The following is a 19,490-nucleotide window of genomic DNA, read 5'->3' on the forward strand; positions in this document are numbered from 1 at the left end:
ATCGGAAAATCCAACCTATCAATATTAATAAACAAAGGCGCTCGTTTACCTTAGTGCAACAGTGAGAAATTCACAACTTCAACAAAATCAACGAGCAAAAATCTTTACTAATTGCCAATGCAAAATTGTAGGCAACCTGATGAAATTACCAAAATGTCGTTACCTGGTCATTCCATTAGGGCCTCCATATTGCCGTATATAAGTAAATACAGTGGGTTTTTATTTCTACACAAGATGTCTATTGCCAATCAAGTACAGTGTTTTCCCACCCCGTCTGCGAGTAGAACTTACTCCAAATTCTCAATAAATGCTTACTTCGTTTTGATATTGTTCTATTAAATGGTCCTGTCCCGTTTGTTCTGTCGTAGGAATCGTCTTGCTGTACGATTGGAATCTCTGTTAAACATATATTCTCTGTTAAACACATGATCAGCGTTTTAGTCAAAAACATTTCTAATCTGAAGTTTAATAAATTTTGTTCGTACAAAGTCCGTGCGATGAAGCACTACCTATTCATGGCGAATATAGGTACCTCAAAACGAAGTGATTTAGGACCCTTCGTCGTACAGTTGAGTCTTCGTCCCATCCCCACAGCATTTTACGACCGCAAGACAGTTTGAGTTATTACTTTGCTTTATTGTCATATAGTACTATAAGGTAAGAACACTTGTGGATTTATGCGTCATTTGGATTGTGGTCTGTAGTTTAAGTGAAGGGAACCCTATGTAACGTTTTTTTCGATCAAGGTCCGAGATTTTAGTGACCCTATCTCAACCGAGGAGAAATGTTAAAAATCGTTTAAATATCCGCGGTATTTTAGTTATGCATGATATATTGTTATTTTGAATATTAATCGATTATTTTATGTCAGAAACCAGAATACCGTAAACAGGGTAATTTCGGATGCCTTGCACCTTCGAATAAAATTTTCAATAGTTCATAGCTTGACTAAATTGCGTTGTATTGTGCTTTTGGTTTCTGTAGTAAGCTCTTATATCTCTGAAAATGTTATTGTATTTGATCGCTATGTCTTCTCTTTCTTGACTAAAAAATCACGTTTTAGCGAAAAAGTGACACTTCGTATCAATGTAAATGACATATCGCAAGATGTCGCCGCAGCTTCGAGAAAAATTCAAATAAATCAAGAATACGCGTTGAATTGAAGTCGCCCAAACGTTGATGATTGTTGACTCTTTGATTGCATCGAAATCGGTTAAATTTCCACATAAATAGTTTTCTGTGGATCTTAAATTCAGGGAATCGAATGTTAGAGGTGGCAATTCACAAAAAATGTTCATTGTTTCAAGTGAGTTCCTTTTAATTAATTTATCTTGAGAAAATCAAATGAAGGCGTCCACATCGGTATTTTAGATTAATTTATGCACGACCGGCATTCAAATCAGTCGATTCAATAATAGGATCGGTCACATGCACGCTAAACAGTATTTATCCGGGGGCTGTATACAATGTGGCGCGCAAAGACGCTGTCAAAACAATAACGTTGATAATCGCTCTTCGCATATTATAGGAGTATGTCAAATTATTTATCGTATTTTAAGGTAAATTTTGATCTACTTTTCCATGTTTTCGTTATTTCCCCCTATTATTTAAGTAATGACAAAAGGATGTAACAGACGCTCTATTCGGTGAAATTGTCGATTCTAAGTTATGATAAGATAGCGTCTAGTTCGTGATTCTTAAACTTTTTGAGCCGCGCCCCACTTTGAAAATTTTACAAACTTTGCGCCCCCGTTTTTTGTTTGAAAAACTGCTTTTGTGATGGGCCGGTCGCTTCATACTAATATGGCGCTGTAAGAGTGTTGGTCTAATAGCGTCATTGCTCAGATTGTTTAGGCATGAAACGCATCGGATTACAACTTCGCCATTCACTGTGGTATGCATAAAGCCCCGATCAAATAGTGGTCATCATACATTCTTCGTTTTGCGCTCAGTTTGCAATACCTAGTAAAGTCAAACTAAGTTTTCAGTGAAACTTAGAACGCAACAAACGTATGCTTTTTGCGCTTTAATTAATGTATTTTCAGCTTGAACGTTTACATAAGACACATGAATTTTTAATCAAATGTTTACTTCATCACATTGGGCAATGCAAAAATTATTTACTGTGTGTTAAAAACACACAACAATAACAGACTTCTTGGTTTGCCTAACGTCTCAAAAATTAACTACCAATACATTTGGACATCCACCAGGTTCAAAAATACAGTTTACAAAATGACAAAGTGTAAATGAATTTATGTATATTTTTATCATAAAGGAAACCAGTTCATTTTTTTAAAAGTTATTATGCATGTGGACAATTCCCCCAATCTTGACCGATGAAAAATAAAGTAGCTAATGATGTTTGCGATTGCATTGTGTTTTAATCTCCCGATTGTTTTTGTCCGCGTGACGTGTTATATAAGCCGTAAAAATCTTTATTTCGGTGTTTATTCTCCCTAAATCAGGAATTTTCCTCGACTCATGTTTTGTGTCCCATGAAACACGTGAAGAAAATGAGTTATTTTTTATTATATAGTAATCATAAGCGACGAGATGCTGAAGATAGAATAAAAAAGTGAATCCGCAACCAAAAAATTCTTGATTAAAAAAGCGGTATTATTGAATACTAAAAATAAAAAGTCATGAGGTTTGTTTTGCGATGGACCGCGACAGAAAAAAACCCTTTCTTATACATTGCAAACCTCATAAATTCATTGTGCCTGTGGCACACCTGTATTGATCTAAAACTACCGACTTGAAATAAAGAAATAAATTTTAATCCGTGGGATTTTATCGCAAACTTAGAAGTTACTCTAACAATGATTTAAAATGAATAGGTGGCAGCATTGCGATGGCGCGGAGTAAGAGTTGCAGTGACAACTCATATTGGTCTAATTTGCAAGAATATGAATCAAAACAAAATGTAATCGAGCAGTTCACAACACATTTTTAAGTCCGCGGAATGCCATGGTATTTTAGAGTACCGCGGAGATTCCGTGGAAATAAATATGTATTTTTGATTTACTAATAAACTTTACATGTATTTTCATTGTACCAAATTAAATATATTTTCTGGGATTTTATACCAGATCTTTCTGACAACGATAACGAATTCGCATGAACGCAATATATATCAATACTAAATATAATCGGGCAGTTGATTATTACTGATTGATTGACTATTATTACTATCAAATTATTATGACCGTGGATTGGCGTGGTATTTTAGATCTGTATTTTGTCGTGAGACGCGCAACCGCGAGTTACCTTGGACACAAATGAATTAAAATAGAGAGATATTTTAAATTTTTGTAGTTGTCACAGATTGAATATTTCGAGACAGAAAAATTTATTATACCTTGAATAAGCCGGCATATTTAACGAACGCGGTCACCATTTTAGGGGCCCCATTCGCCAAACTTCTTTATCGTTTAACGTGTTAGTAAAGCACCTACTTTCTCGTAAAAGGCAAAAATGGTATTCTCGAACATTCGAGAGAAAATATTCGAAAGAATTTTTTGCGCGCCAAAACAGACGTCTTGTAAATTGCCTTCTTCTCTCATTTTACCAAGAATCGGTATTCACCCAAGTTCGTTGACACACTGGAGTACTCGCAAACTAACGAGGCTAAATTATCCTCGTTAACAGTAATTCGACCTGTTCTTAGCATGGATTCAAGTTAAAATAGTCATGCTGTGGTGTTCGCATACTTTACGAAAAATCGGCAAGGTATTAAAAATCCCTAAATGCCCTTGGGTACGAGTAACTGTAGTCTAGTACCTGTAGAGTAGCCAATTCTATTCACTGGAGTACAGCTACAGGTACCGGTATAGGCACATACACAGACTAATCCGATTGCGGTACTAACATCAAATATGAGATTACATATTCATCTATTTTATTGACTGTTACAGAAGTATGTACTCCAGCATTTATTTCATATATCCATAGATTACTGATATATGACCCAAATTTTAAAACACAAGCTGCAAACAGGGGAAACCCAAATCGTCGCAAAATAGGCTTGTCCGCTCTGGGCGGATAGCGGCGGTGAAGATTACGGTTGATTGATCATACCATGGTTTTGTTCAACGACGACCGTGCGTAAGATTTCGAGAGAACGCGCTTGACCTTGCGTAAAGTGTTTACGACAGGGGTCGGCAACTTACGGACCCCGGGCCGGATCCGGCCCGCAGAGTATTACAATCCGGCACGTGACGCTCCACTGAATTATAGTAACAAAACAGCCGTTTTGATGATTATATTTTTTAAACTAAATTTTATTATAACCTAAGAAGTATATAAGTCACAATTACTCGTTTAATGAGCCTATAATTTAATTATAATTAGACAAATGGCAAAAAACGCAGAAAAGTTGAAGCTAAGTGCAAAGGATTCAATGGCGCTGAAAATATTCAAATGGAATTTTTTGAGATGCAATGGGGAATAAAATCTAAATCCTATTCGAGAGATGTATCACTGCTTGATTTTTATTATAGAAGTATCATACGTTCGGTTTCAACTTTCTAAAAATAGGTGTGGCCCGCCTTCCCGCTTTGCATGGAAATTTCTGATTCCATTTTGTGACCTCTCGTTGTATTTAACGATGGCGTGATCGGGTCACAGAAAATAATCCGTTTATTTTTAGGACGTACAAATTATCAGGTCGACAAGAAAATGTTATGCCCGTGTCGAGAATCACATCAATGTAATATATTACAGATTTGGCGCGAAATGGCGAATAAATAGAGTTATTGATGAAAATATTATAAAAGTATTAAGTATTAACGGGTGAGTCGAAGTGTGCAAGTGTTCTCAGTGTTCCCCGATTCTAATCAGCTCCCTCTCACTGGTATTTTGCATAATCGCACGTTCCGTTTGGATTACCCGATACTGTTCATATTATTTTAAAAGGGAACTGGAACATCGTTTAGTGAACTTGCATCGTCATAACTAAACAGTCATGCAACCATCAGTATACTAAGAAACTAAAAGCATCATTCCGAAAGAAAAAGAAGCTGCAAACACCAGAGCACTAACCATTTGACTTACCTTCATGCAAATCATCAGCTCCTAATGTCACATGAAATGGTTCTGAGCGAAGAGGGTAGTTTTCTCGTTTGAGACAGAGATTAAGCAGGTGACGACCACCAGATGATGTCAGTAGTGTGACTTTATGCTGGATGCTTGTTTGGTTTTTCAGGTCGGTGTATGATAGAGGCATTTTAAATCGTGGACTGATTTCTACAGATGGATCAGAAGACTCGATACTGCTGGTACATTCGAGAAACCGAGGCAACTGAACATCCGTACCGGAAGTTGCACCACTCTCAATGCTCTTATATCCAGTAGCAGTGAACTTCTGACATGCATGTGCGGTGTCTTGTAATGAATAAATCACTACCACGATTGAACCTTTGGTCAGAATCTGATATTTCACCAAGAATTTTTCCTCTGAAAAATGATTCGCAAAATGAAAATTGCTCAAACTTTCCACGAACCTCTAGTCAGCTTGGGCTATTATTGATTAAAAACATGGGTGTGATGATGTTATACGTTAGAATAAATAAATTTTAAAGAAGATTAAGAAGAGGGAAATGTTTAGGATGAACATGCAAAAATGGCCAGCAATGCAAAAATGTAAAATTTGGGAAAAGCACTTCCGTAATGTTTCAAGACAACAAATTAGTAATTATCCAGTAACGGTTTGGAATGCAGGTTGCGCCGGAAATCCAAATCATTCCAAACCCCAACTGAACCCCAACAGGTATTGAAACGTGGAGGGAGTGCTTTTTTTGAATTTCACATCACGTCCCTTTTGAGCGGGGGCTCCAAACCACACAATTTAAATACTAAAAATAGGTTAATTCAATGTACAATAAAAATATTCCTACTCGTAATGTTGGATATTCTGGAAAATTGCAATTGAAGTGCTTAGAAACGCTCTTTTTCATCAAGTATCGACATTTTTGGTTTATATCTTTTAAAATAATATGGATGCACGTTATTTTATTAAACCATAAAAAATAGTAAATTTCAATGTACTATGGAAATATTTCTACTTTTAATGGTGGGATATTTGGAAAAATCGGAATCGATTGGCTTTTCACCAAGTATCGACATTTTTGCTTTATATTTTTTTCAAATAATGTAGATGCACACTATTTTTTACATCCTAAAAAAAGAAAATTCAATGTACAATGGAAATATTTCTACTCCTAAAAATTGAAATCGATTGACTTAAAAACGCCCTTTCTTAGGTTTTAAGATATTGACATTGTCTTTTATATCTCAGCATGCGCATTGTTTTTTACATTTTAAAAGTAAGTGCAGTAAATTTAACGTACAATAAAAATATTTTTACTCTTGATGTAGTATATTTAAAAAGAAATATTTGCGTAGAAACGCCTCGTTTCGCGTTTCCCATTATTTATCGACATTGTTTGCCTTTTTTTTTAAACTTATATTGATGCGCGTTAGTTCTTACATTCGAAAAATAAGTAAATTCAATGTATCATAATAAACAACATAAATAATTCTACTCCTAATGTGGGATATTTTGGATAATCGCAACTGAATTGCTCAGAATGTAACTGTCGTGCTACCTATTTGAGCCAACATAACTCCAAATTTCTAGCAATGACTCATATTTTGGAAAACTGCATTTGGATTTTATAGATTCTTTTTTCGATTTTTCGTTAAATATCGCGACTAGACTGCGCATTTTCTTTGACACTCCAATAATTTTCGATTTTTCGCCCCGTGGAACTCTAGCAATTTTTGCTGTAATGCACTTTAATATTTTATTATTTTCTATGTGAACACTGCTTTGATTTGTGCGTGTAAAATTCACAGGATCGCGATGGCGTAATTCACGAGAGAAATTATCTCCACTATTATTTCAGTTTTGTAGCGCACACGAGGTAGCTACCTGAAAATAATTCGGAAACGCTCCTTATAATCAAGCACTTTGTTCCCCTGTTGCAAAAGTTTCCGAATAAAATGCTTTTACTATAAAAAAAAAAGTGTTCCCATCGCCCTACATTTTTTCTTCTCGGCGACTATGGCCACTCAATGCGGACTACTGTCTGACGTAATAAGATTTTGCATCTCAAGATTTTCAGTAACTTATTGACATATATCAATTTTCGTTCGTAGGGACTAGTCAGAATATATTCAGTATGATCATTTTCACACAAAACCAAAGAATTCTACCACATGTGCGATAACGAACTTATTTTTATATGTTTTCAGTATATATCCTCCTGTGGCCTGAATGTGTGTTTTTGCCCGTGCATCGACTTCCTTGTTTATCTCATGTAACAATTAATTGGCAGGAATAACATAACGGTGATGAGGAAATTGGATTCTTGCATTCGCCCATACTTTTTTCCCACTCGACCAATTTTTAAACATAGTTGTTAATATTGACATATTTGTGTATGACTGCCAATTGCAAATTTTTGTATTGTGTCTCAAATAGGACCCGACGGTATATGGCGTATCGTGCTCACCGTTAGGTAAACACGCTTGCCGTCGCGAACCTGAACTGGTTTGATGCTTACAACGGCAACAATACCGCGCGTCCTGAATGAAATACACAATTTCGTGGACTATGCGCCCCGTTATACACTGTTTGTTTACGACGATAAAAGTTACGGGGTCGGATTTACATATTTATCCTGGGGGATAGGAACGCCGATGAGAGGGTCTAATAATATAGCGAAGGAACACAATCGGTTACGTGAAACACTCTACGGCGGCGAAGAGTGCAGCAATCTTCTCGCGTATATTTAATCCCGCGTGGGATTCGAGCCTAACCACACATGGTAAGGTGCGGTGGCGAGCGTATTCCTAACGCTTAGCGCGATGCGCCACACCGCCGAGCCGAAGTATTTATTTATTAAAGTACCGCCTCGAATCTATTCCTGATCGCGATGAAATAGGGTCAAATGTACGTTTACAATAAATGCAAATATGGAGCTTAGATTACCAGGTGGGTACGAAACATCCACATCGTTGTGTGTTTTCATAAACGCGATCCCTAATGTATGCGGAAATTTTCTATTTTAGCCAACAATTGCAAACTCGAGCCCTGACTGCTACATTTAAATTGCCGATGGATTTGATAAATATGTTGAAGAGCGAGAGAGCAATATATGGACATCAAAACCCAAAAGGAGGTAGTACGGGTAGCAACACAGTAGACTACCGGTACCACACTTTTATGACGCGAACGCAGAGCAGCAATTTTTAATATTGATGACGTCATCGCACACAAAAACAAATCTCATAAAGCCAACAGTAAATTTTGAATTGAATATAATCTAAAATACATATTGGTACACTAGGTCAGGGCTACTCAACTGGCGGACCGCGGTCCGAATTCGGACCTTTTGACCATAAGATTTGGACCGCGTCTGCTTGTTTATTTTGGCAGCATAAGCATCGTTTTATAGTTTTAAATGATTTCGATACAATTTAAATACACAGCTATACAGTTTGTCGTACTGGTACCGATGTGCGATATTTGTGTCCATATTTGCGAGCCATTCATTGCTCTTGTATTCAATTTCAATCTTGTATTGAGACATGGCAATAATAAATTTCACACAATAGCGCTTATGAAAGTGGCCGCATTTTGTGCCAGACTCTCTATTGTTCCCATATCTTTGGTCCAGTGCAAACTATGATTAACAACTCAAGTTTAAACAAAAGTTTTCTACATTTATCTTTTACAAATTTTTTCTCGTGTCGTGGCCCCATTCAACGTTGGTTTCTGGCAAGTTTATATCCCGAACAAATCTTTACGTGTTTCGTGAGACTTAGTGTAAAAACATATCAATTCAGCGACCCATACCCTATCTCCATCTTTTCACACCGGAACCTGGGATATGGACGTGCCATAAACTGACTATTGTACATATCGCCGTTGTGACGTACCTTTTAGTCTTGTGTACTATACTAGCGTTTTATTTGTATAGTCGATTTCATGTCTGTTGTCCTAGTATAACGGAGCAGTCCTAAACTGCTGTTATCATTGTTAGGGGTACATGTCGCACATCTGTGTCTTAGGCCAGTACGGTCTTGAACATGTATCCCGTCTCTGTTTTACTGTTTAATTGCTATGCAGATACTGTTACATTTTTGAGACAAATGAACATACATACAATATTGCATTTGAAGTTTCGTTTATTTGATGAAATAAATTTTCTGTAATGTCGGGACCACAGTAATTTTGAAGTTTTGTAAACGGACCTTTGGTGAAAATAGTTGAGTTGCCCTGCACTAGGTAATGAGGAATTCGATTTTTTCACAACAACAAGAATAAAAATCCGTGTCCAACAACGAGATTTATGAGCAGCAAATGCTTGTCATTTATCCCCAGGTATTTCCTTGTTCACATGACAAATACTCTTGTGATGGTGCTAAATTATTGAAACAAAAAAATATGTGATGCGTCTAGGCTTGCACGTAATTGACAAAAATCAATTCCGTAATTACGGCAAAATCAATTACGTAATGACCCCGTAATTGCGATATTTTTCCACGCATTTAAACCTATCGTAACATCCCATTGAATCCACTTTTTTTCCGAATGGGACATTGAAGTTGGTTTTTCCTATTCTTGGCAGTAATACACGCCGGCGGCAGATGTTAAAGACAACTATCAAGGAGTGAATTCAAATTAATTTTATTCTGATTTTTATCTTTTGTGTTAGCTTTGGTTTTTCTTTATCACCTTCGCAAATTAACCGTCCCATTTTTATGCGATCAATTTTATTTTATTATTACCGACACTGGTATACGGATATTTATGGAAACGATAGTTTTTTAAAACCACCTTAGTACTGAATAAAAATTACGGGTTTCTAATTTATTAACCAACGACGAGCGTATTCTCTCATTTGATTACACTTGCGATTTCCTCGCGACGAAGACTTGTTTTTGCAGCGTTTTCTGCATTATCCGACATTACTGCCTTGTTAGCATTTTTATAATAATAATCATTGATGTCGACTTATTGACGATATTCCGATTACCATGCTTCATTTTACATTCAATCATTTCGCGGACTGAATGTTTATAACATTATTTGCGATAAATTTAGATCAAATATTATTCATTTGCGTTTAATTTAAATACCGAACTTATATGACATGCCCTCTCCGAAAATACAACGTTATATCGCAAAACAATGCATTTTGTGACATTTATTTTACACTCACAACATTTATTTGCTAACTCAAGTCGGCGATCCGGACTGATATATAACGATAAAACCGTTAACAGAACATCAAGATTTTGTAATAGAAAATGGATCTCGCACAGAATAAACACACAGGCTCATATTTGATTATATATGATAGCAGTTAAATTTTCAACGGTCCGCGAGGAATCCGTCGTTTTGGTTCATTACGCAATCTCTCTTTTGTCGTCATATTACTATTTGATAAGCGTGACATTAATTATCACGGCGAGGTAATGGCGCGAGTGATCAATCGCTCTTTTCGCTTATTTGGTTCCAATTCGTCGCGAAAGCTCTTCGTTAAATTTCACAAGATCGTCGTGTTGAAAGGTTATGGATATCTGAAATGAAACAGCCAAAAACAATATGATATTCCATGTTCATATATCAGATGTTGATATTAACAATAAAGAATGGTTAAGCATTGCTAATCCACACTTGGTGGGGAATTCCCACTATTCAAACGCGTGACTATAAAATAGAATAAAATAGAAACGGAACATATATACCATAAGTCAATGGTCGGCAACCACCGGGCCGCGGCCCATCACCGGTCCGCAGAAAGATTACTACCGGTCCGCAGAAAGGTGACCTAAAAACAGACAAGGCCCTGATAACATATATACAATCGAATATCTACAAACCCCACGACTGAAAGCTGGTGTTCCGTGTTGTTGTCTTCAAATTCTTTTTTATATTTTGGCATATTTTATGTCACAGTTTTCAAGGAGATTTTGTTTCTTGTGATAAATATCTGCACGAAGTTGAAACAATAACTAAACTGCTAAATGTAAACGGAAACGTAACAATTTAAATTTAATTATCGCTCAAACCCCATTTTTAATCATGTTCGGGAACATTGACTCGTTTTCGTAATGTAAATTATAAAAGTTGCTTAAAGCTGGGAAAATTTAAAACCCGACTCGTAGAATACCCTTAAAGAAGCAATAAATTCATTCAATAGTAGAAGTACAAGTAGGATTTTTGACGCCAGAAAGACGACCGACCATTGAAGGAGAACTACGTGTTTGCCTTTCCTAAATTCAGACCAAGATAAACGATGCGTGCTCATTTAAACAAGTTCATATACCATATTAAAATTGCATTGATATTAACGGCTTCGAACAGCCAGTTTTAAATATTTGGTTTAATCTCATTGGTACTTCAGTGTACTTTTGTTCTCTGGAGTAATGAATTTGTTACGTCTTTTTACAACTTGAGTCATTGGTCTAATTGTAATTTCATTCCTACGCAAAACCTGACAGTGATTATTGCTTAATTTGATAGTTTCCACGAAATTTAGAAATTTTCATTTGTTGTTCCGCGAAAAATTCATAATCTAAAAAGTGTTCCGCGGTTCGAAAAAGATGGTAAATATCGATGTTTCATACAATCTCCGGATTGGAAACAATAGCACAAATGCCGATCTCGCAATAAATATCATCACCTTCGTTTTTGTGTATATTGTCAGCATAAATTTTCTAACGCGTTTGAATTCACTACATAAGCATAGTTCGTTTATATAAAGGTGGTCCATCAAAATTTTGACCAGGCTAAACTGGACCGTCACTTAAAAAAGGTTGCCGACCACTGCCATAAGTAACGGAAAACTGGAACAAGTAAATAATAAATAAAAGTAAAATGGATACAAATGTTTAATAGACCATGTTTGATAGATTGATCTCCTGCGTTCATTAGTCATTTCACCCGAAGAAGTTGAAACCGGGCGTGTTAGCGTCCATCGGTCTTAACACAATTCTTCCCCCTATCTACGGTTATTATGTACATTGGCCATGGCCATGCTAGATAAGATGCGAGAGAAATTGAAACCAGGTGTGTTGGCGTCAATCGGTCTCAACGCAATTCTATCCCTTATCTATGGTTAAGTTGCGGGAGAAGTTAAAACCAGGTGTGTTGGCGTCAAACGGCCCTACTCAGTTCTTCCCCCATTAACTACGTTAATAATTTACATTGGCCACGCCAGATAAGTTGATAATAGGTTAGTAAATGGCAACGCGTCATGCGTTCACCTACGTAACAAGAGAGAGAAAAACGGCTGCGAATACCGGAACTCTAACTTCTTCTACTTGTTGAGCTTTCATTTTTCGCAATCGACGAAATTGACTGCTTTGAAGAAAGCTCGTTTCAATGCAATAATTACGACTTTACGTAATTCGTAACTTCCCTTCCGTAACTCCAAATAATTACGTAATTCCGTAAATCCGTAAATTACGTGCAAGCCTAGATGCGTCGTAGGCATCGACAACATTCACTGGACGTTTCGGGATTGTTATTAGTACAAGAGAGCAATGCTCAAATATATGGACACGCAGAACAATTCCCCAAAAATCATATGCGGTGACTTACCAGTACCTGTATCGGGGACCGGGAGACCGTGACGGTTTAGGAACTGTCATAGATATTTTAGGTCATGTGACAATGATCCATGTTTCTTGATTATATTGAAACATCAATTGAAATATCTTGTGATATGAGTAACTATGTGCCGTATTACCGCATCCGGTACCGAACCACAGTCAAACATTTCACATAAAAACGTTACTAAATAATGTGCGTCAACTCAACACCATCTGAATCGGGTTACAAATTTTGGTACAGTTACTGTCATAGCCGTTTAGAGCTTATGGACAATTCGACTTCACGGACAACTCACCAGGTCTATCTGTGGTCGAGTTGTCTCTGGTGAGTTGTCCGTGTGTAGTCGAGTTGTCTGCCTCCCATTTCACACTGTCCCGTGACAATGATCTACACTTCTCCATTCAATTGCAAAATGAATTGAAATACCGAGTATTCTGTTTCATTCCCTTCTCAAAATTAAAAAAAGTCCCGCTTTTACCAGATAGCTACGAGTTAGTTCACCACACTGTGTTACGGTACCGGAACTGCCCTATCTTTAAAAGTTCCTAGCTTGTGACAGCGTGAATTGAAATTACAAGATGGTCCGACTCACAACTGTAGTAACACCAACAATCTGAATCACTACTGTAATATAACACCAAGTACGGCACTATTCGCCATTCACCATTCCTCAAATCTTAGTAAAGCAAGGATTCCATTACGAACCACCGACGTTCGATGGCACGTGATCAGAAGAACAAAAGCGTCCGCAGAACGTTCGGTGACGTCATAGCAAACAAAAACAAATCTTACAGAGCTAACAGAAATATTTGAAATAAATAGAAGTAATAGCCTTCTGGAGAAAAATTTCATTTTTAACCACTAAAAATGTCAAAGCAATTGATCCAGTAATCAAAGAAAAAAGCGACTTTTTAGATTTTCCACTAGGTGTCCAAAAAGTGTCAAAGAACAACAACAACATAATATTGAAACGATCCTTATGTCCCCTACCGTGTCCAAAAAGCGTTAATAAAAATTTGAACGCTGAGATAAATTTTAAGGGTCGAAACCAAAACATCAAAAAAAAATGCGTACCCTGTTGTTGTCCGAGCGTTTTAGGTCCTTGGATACCGTCGGGTGACGCTGACTCTTCTCCTCTGGGAACTGTGCACAGTGAATACAGCATTAAATGAAGATAATGGTTCATCACCTAAGGTTTTATGAGGCTTCAAAAAAAGCAAGCTTCATTTGGAAAAGTGGGGCCTGATATTTAGCTTGGAGTGATTTCCCTACATCCCACTATATGAAGTAAACAAGCCCCCGCTCCCCTACTATAAAAGTGTAAATAAAAATGTATTTGAATATTTGAAAGTGGCTTAGTATACGCCGGTGAACATGATCAGTCAATACATAACACATTTTTATAAGTCACAAATAGTTTCATCACTAATAACATAATATCTACCACCCCCCTAAAATAAAAATAAAACTGGGGAACATATTGGCAGTGCCTACTGGTTATAAACTGCAAAAGGAAACTTACCTTCAAGTGTCACTTGAAAAGGATGTTTATGAAAATTGTTGGATCCGCTTCGAAAGCAAAGTTGTAATAAGTGGTCGCCACCACGTCCAGCAATTAGAATGACTTTATATTGGATGGTTTTCTGTCTTTTGAGATCGTTGTACAAAATAGGCAAAAAACTGGACGGTTTGACTTCTACCGACCCGTCCATCGACTCAATGGTGACGGCGCATGACTTTTGTGGCAGCGAAATATTATTTGGAAGACCATGGTCGATGTGTTTATATCCATCATTGATTAACTGCTGGCATTTATCAGCTGTTTTCCCCAACGAGAAGATTATCATCACATTTGGAGGCTGTGCGAGAATCTGGTAATTGGCCAGAAATTTACTCTCTAAAAAATATTACGAAAGTATGAGAATGATGCCATTAGTGTGTATGAAATTCCTAAATATGCTTTAGAAAAAAAATGTGTTGTTCAACACCTAATAAACTTTTCACTTCATTTTCAAAAATTTGGTTACAAAAGACAGTATACCCAAATATATTTGTTACGGCACTATTGTAAATAGGGGACATAATGGTCACAGTCCTATTTTAATGCTTTGCAACAAATGTATGACGCATATCTGACTAATAACCAAACAGTGTGAAAATATCATTAAAACTTACAAATTAAATTTAAATCTTACCTTCTCTTCGCCACAGTGCGAATTTTGAGAACATGGCGTTTTATTATTTTAAATATTATTTATGCAGTTAATACTGTAAATAAATTTGCATCTTTAGTCGGCGGTGGTGGAAGTATTGACTTTCGAATTCAAATGGTAATTTTGTCAAAAAAGCAAAGCTATGTTCACAAAAAAGCTATTTCTTTATTGTACTCGCTAAATCTTCAACATAATATGATTCATATTAAGCATCGTATTTGAAGAGGGCTGCAACTAATGGACTAATCGATTTCAAGTTTTCTGTACTTCGAAGTGAAAGTAAACGATAAAAAGCAAGCACAATAATTCACTCAGACACTTACTGTATTTTTTTGAGAAAAGTAGAACAAGTTTTATTCCTTATTTCTCGGGATCTCTGAGATTGCTTCACCCCCGATATTTCTAGCGTAAGTGATGGTGTATTTTGACAAGAATGAATTTTGCAAAAATAAACTATCGGGAGAGGAAATATTTTACGAAAACGTGCACATACAAAAATGTAGCTTTGCGAGAATGCCCTTTCCCAAACACTACATTTGAACAGCAACAATAGATTCCCGTATAAATCCGTTTTCACATAACAGCATTTCTGAAGTAACCCCAGCCATTACACCTTTAGTTATTGTTCTAGTTAACGAGTCGCTTCAAGACTATTCGAAAATACACCTCTGAATGTACCAAGTACCAAAAAGCCATTTTAGCTACCCTACTCTATTTTTTTCAACGGCGTTTTGACTACTAGCATGTAGCTTTGAGATGTTAATGAAACAAAAGTCAACAATGCCTACCGCTTTTGTTCATATTTGACGTAAGAGAAATTTCACATAAATCATTGACAAATAACATAACTTCAAGTGCTTGTAAAGCAAACAAATGTGCTTGAAGATGATAAGGCGACCTAATCACATGACCTCACAGCTGCCTGTCATTCATTGCAAGCCCAAAACGCGAAAATGTGACCAGGGACCAAATCAATTTTATAATCATCATCCGATTATCGGCAACGGCAAGGAGCTTAGATATTCTGTGATATATAAAATATATATATTTTTTTTTTCACAAGATTCGAACGGGGTCAAGGAACAAACATATTGACTCGCGAACATTGCATTGTGAAAGACGAAAAGTTTCCCTCATTTTATGGGTTGTTGTTACGGACTGCAGATACAAACATACTTTTGGCGTAAGTTTGTCTGTTACCAAGGTATAGACGTATTCATCACACATTCATGTCAAAGGGTTCATTTAATGACATTAGCACCTAAATTAGTAAGATTACGCATGGCGTAATTGTAACTGGCACTCATGTCGACACTCGTCGCTGCATATCTGCACGTTGCTAATTCACATAGGTATTTCTTTTTTATAAATATCGTTTCCACCCAAATTAGTCAGAAAAAAGATTTTTTTATCGCTCTCTGTCACACTAGAGGTTCCTCATGGCTTTGCTAAAGGGGTGAATTTCCCAACCCTTGAGTGAGTATTGCTTTGCTTTGGTGCATTTGTTATTCTTGTTGTAAGAATACTTTTTCTATTTCAAATTTTTGTTGGTTAGGGATTGATTTTGTTGCTAGAAACTTATATCAAGGATAGGATTTACATATTTATCCCGGGGGAGAGGAAAGCCGATAAGACGGTATAAGCGCATGGCGAACTACGGGCTCTCGTCCAGTTACCAGTTCATGTCGGGTATGCGATTAGTTAGCCAGTTAAATGACAAAGAATACTACAATCAAGGTTGCTTTGTCGCAAACATATATACAGAAATATGGTTGACTACCAGAAAGACAAAAGCATTAATTGTTGTTGGAAACTAAGCATCAGACATAAGTAAACTTGTAATTTGACGAACAAAATGACTGACAGCAAAATTCTTTTACCCAAGTCATGGTCACCCTACAGAATATTGAGGAAATCAGTAATTTTGAATAATATTGATCAGCTATTGCTGATAAAGAGAAAAGTCGATTGAAATTTATCACATACAAGATACGATTTGGCATTTTATAATATTGCTTTATTTGTACACACCCTAAAAACAAACAATTTACCTGTCAGACATAGTAGTCAGAGAGAATAAGTCAAACAATAGATAAAACACTAGGGCTTGAAATAGAAATCCAAAAATCAGAATCAAATTCTTGCAACGTTTCATATAAGAAAATCATTTCTGAGTTTTTATTGAGATAAAGAAAATTTAGCAAAACAGTTTTATCGCAAAATAATTTAAGTTTCTCGAGAACAATGGGAGAAATTTTATATATCAAACATAATTTCGGATTTTCAAAAAGGTCGTTCAAACTGGAATCTGATAGATTTTGTATTATTGTAAGCTTGAATTCAATGCATGGATGTGTAATGTATAAAAAAAAAAATTAATCATGCATAACCCAATTTTTGAAAATATTATTTTCAGGATTATAAAAAGCGGCGACAAGACCGCCATCATTTTTAGGGTCGCCAGATCAAGAATAGTCTATCGGAGAGACGGAGACCTTAATAAAGTTGTCATTTTAGCACCAGATGTATTTAGAATAGCGTTGCCAGCACAAATGTCCCACTTCTTTATTAAAGTGGTATGAAGATACACCGATGCATTCATTGCCTTCAAATAACGCTAAACTCTTGTATCTAGCGCCGCCTGCTGGCACAACGACCACATCCTCTCCAAATGCCTTTTGCGCAGTTCCTTTTACTTTGCCTGCATGTGACCAAGAAACGGCAATTACAGCAATGCAAACCATTGTTGTTACATACTGAAGCAAATCTTCAGTGTACTCTATTGTCGCATCTAGAGGATCAATTTAAATTGTAATGGCTCCCGCTTTTACTACTTCATCACTTGGGCCAACTATTTTATCGACTTCTGAATTTGTTGTTGGAAGGGGTGGCAGATACATAGCAAAAGGCTTGCTGTCTTTCTCTTCGGAGATGAACGGAATGTTTAGCAATCCTCTTGCAAATGATGTTGACATAGCCTGATGAGATAATTGATCTCCCATTCATAAATTTCTGAGGCCTCGATGGATTTCTTTTTTGTGTGTGATGGCGTCATCATATAAAAACTTGAGCACCTTGTGGCGGTTCTGTGTTTGCAATCTGGTGCTCCGATGGAGTCGTGAAGACTGTGGTACCGGTAGGTAAAAATATGTAAAATATTACTGTAAAATATCAAATATGTACAACTCTACTTTGGTTTTCGTGTCCATATTTAAGATCTCTTTGCTCGATTGTTTTACTATTGAACCACCGTAATATTCTCATCTCATCTCTCTTCTTGTAGATGCATATGTGATGAGATGAGATATATGAACCTATTTACGATGCTTTTGTGTAATCTCGGAAAAACAATATTCTTGCTCATCCTGAAAATTACCTCTTTCGAATAAAAAATAAAGGAGTCCCTGATTGGACAGAAAAGGACCTTTTTTCCAAAAGTGTAGGAAATTAAGAGACAAAAATTTTCTGTGTGACGAAGAAATCCCATTTACCTTCAAATAGAATGACCCAAGCCAAAATATAATAGAAAAGAGTAAGGAAATGAAAAAAAAACATAAGTGAATAAAACGGGAATTTAAATTTAACTATAATCGTACCTTTATTAAACGGAGCGATAAAATATTAGAATTGACATAATAAATATATAACAAATTTATGTTTGTAAAATTTTAAAACCAGTTAAAGACTGGGACATTGTCCTATTTTAGGGGAAACGCGGTAGCCCCCCAGGCGCTTCTTGCTCGGTCAGATTTTCAAGCGTGTACACGTAGGCCAGGCCTGCACAACTCAAATAACACGAGGGCCGCAAGCATAAATCCGAAGGCCCGGCGGGCCGCAAACCTTGCCACATACATATTTCACAAGATGAACTACAAATCAAAATAATATTGTGAAACAGTTAAATTTAATAAAACACTTTCATTACTGGGGAGCTTAAAAATATGAAAAATTTTATTTTCTTGGGTAAAAGCAAGGTACAGTATTTTTGCATATGAGATGGCAAATATGTATGTGGTTCATCTACCTTGAAAACCCACCCTTCATTTTCAATATTTCTTTTTTATTAGAATTAGGTATTGCGTGTTGCAGTAAAAAAACTGACTGCAGGAAAATATTTTACTCAGGTTCAGTTTTGTAAAAACGTCCCAAATATATGTATGATAATTTATTTAGTTATATCTAACATTATTGGATATTTCTGTCTGTTAAATTACATTTTTCTACAAAATCTGCTCCAATTTATTTGAAATTTTACAGTAAATAGCAATATCTGCAGAATTTCTGCACCATTCATAAATGAAGGAATTGTTTTTTAAGTTCTAAATTTGATCAAAAAAGAAACTTCAGTTTCATAAACTGCTAGTAAAAATTAATGTAAATTATTAATAGGTTGCTAATATGCCCTAATGGGTGTGAGATTGTATACCGATATTGTTTTAAGCGTGATTCAGTCTGAATACTGAGATATCTAAATCAGGATTTCCCAAACTGGGGGGCGAGGGGTCGAGCAACGAATTTGGAGGTCGCTAAGGGCACACCAATTTCAACCAACGTTTGATATTTATTGAAACTAGTGCAAAACCTAAATCTCACGATTTCGAATATGATCGGAGTAGCGGCGCGCTTTCATAACAATGTCGGCTTTG

General features: G+C 36.3%; 1 protein-coding gene and 1 pseudogene across 1 annotated transcript; both read right to left on the bottom strand.

The window, feature by feature from the left end:
- Positions 1 to 238: 238 nt before the first annotated feature.
- Positions 239 to 14,876, bottom strand: LOC120327847 (uncharacterized). The gene is made up of 5 exons (XM_078114370.1): positions 14,827 to 14,876; positions 14,154 to 14,528; positions 13,706 to 13,774; positions 5,056 to 5,457; positions 239 to 396 (listed from the first exon to the last, which is right to left on the bottom strand). The coding sequence occupies exons 1-5, from the start codon at positions 14,858 to 14,860 to the stop codon at positions 239 to 241; spliced, it is 1,038 nt and encodes a 345-aa protein (XP_077970496.1). The 5' UTR covers positions 14,861 to 14,876.
- Positions 14,877 to 17,219: 2,343 nt separating this feature from the next.
- On the bottom strand, positions 17,220 to 17,846 carry LOC120327848 (inositol monophosphatase 3-like; annotated as a pseudogene).
- Between the last annotated feature and the right edge of the window lie 1,644 nt (positions 17,847 to 19,490).

The sequence above is a fragment of the Styela clava genome, chromosome 7 (assembly GCF_964204865.1).
Source record: "Styela clava chromosome 7, kaStyClav1.hap1.2, whole genome shotgun sequence".
Taxonomy (NCBI): domain Eukaryota; kingdom Metazoa; phylum Chordata; class Ascidiacea; order Stolidobranchia; family Styelidae; genus Styela; species Styela clava.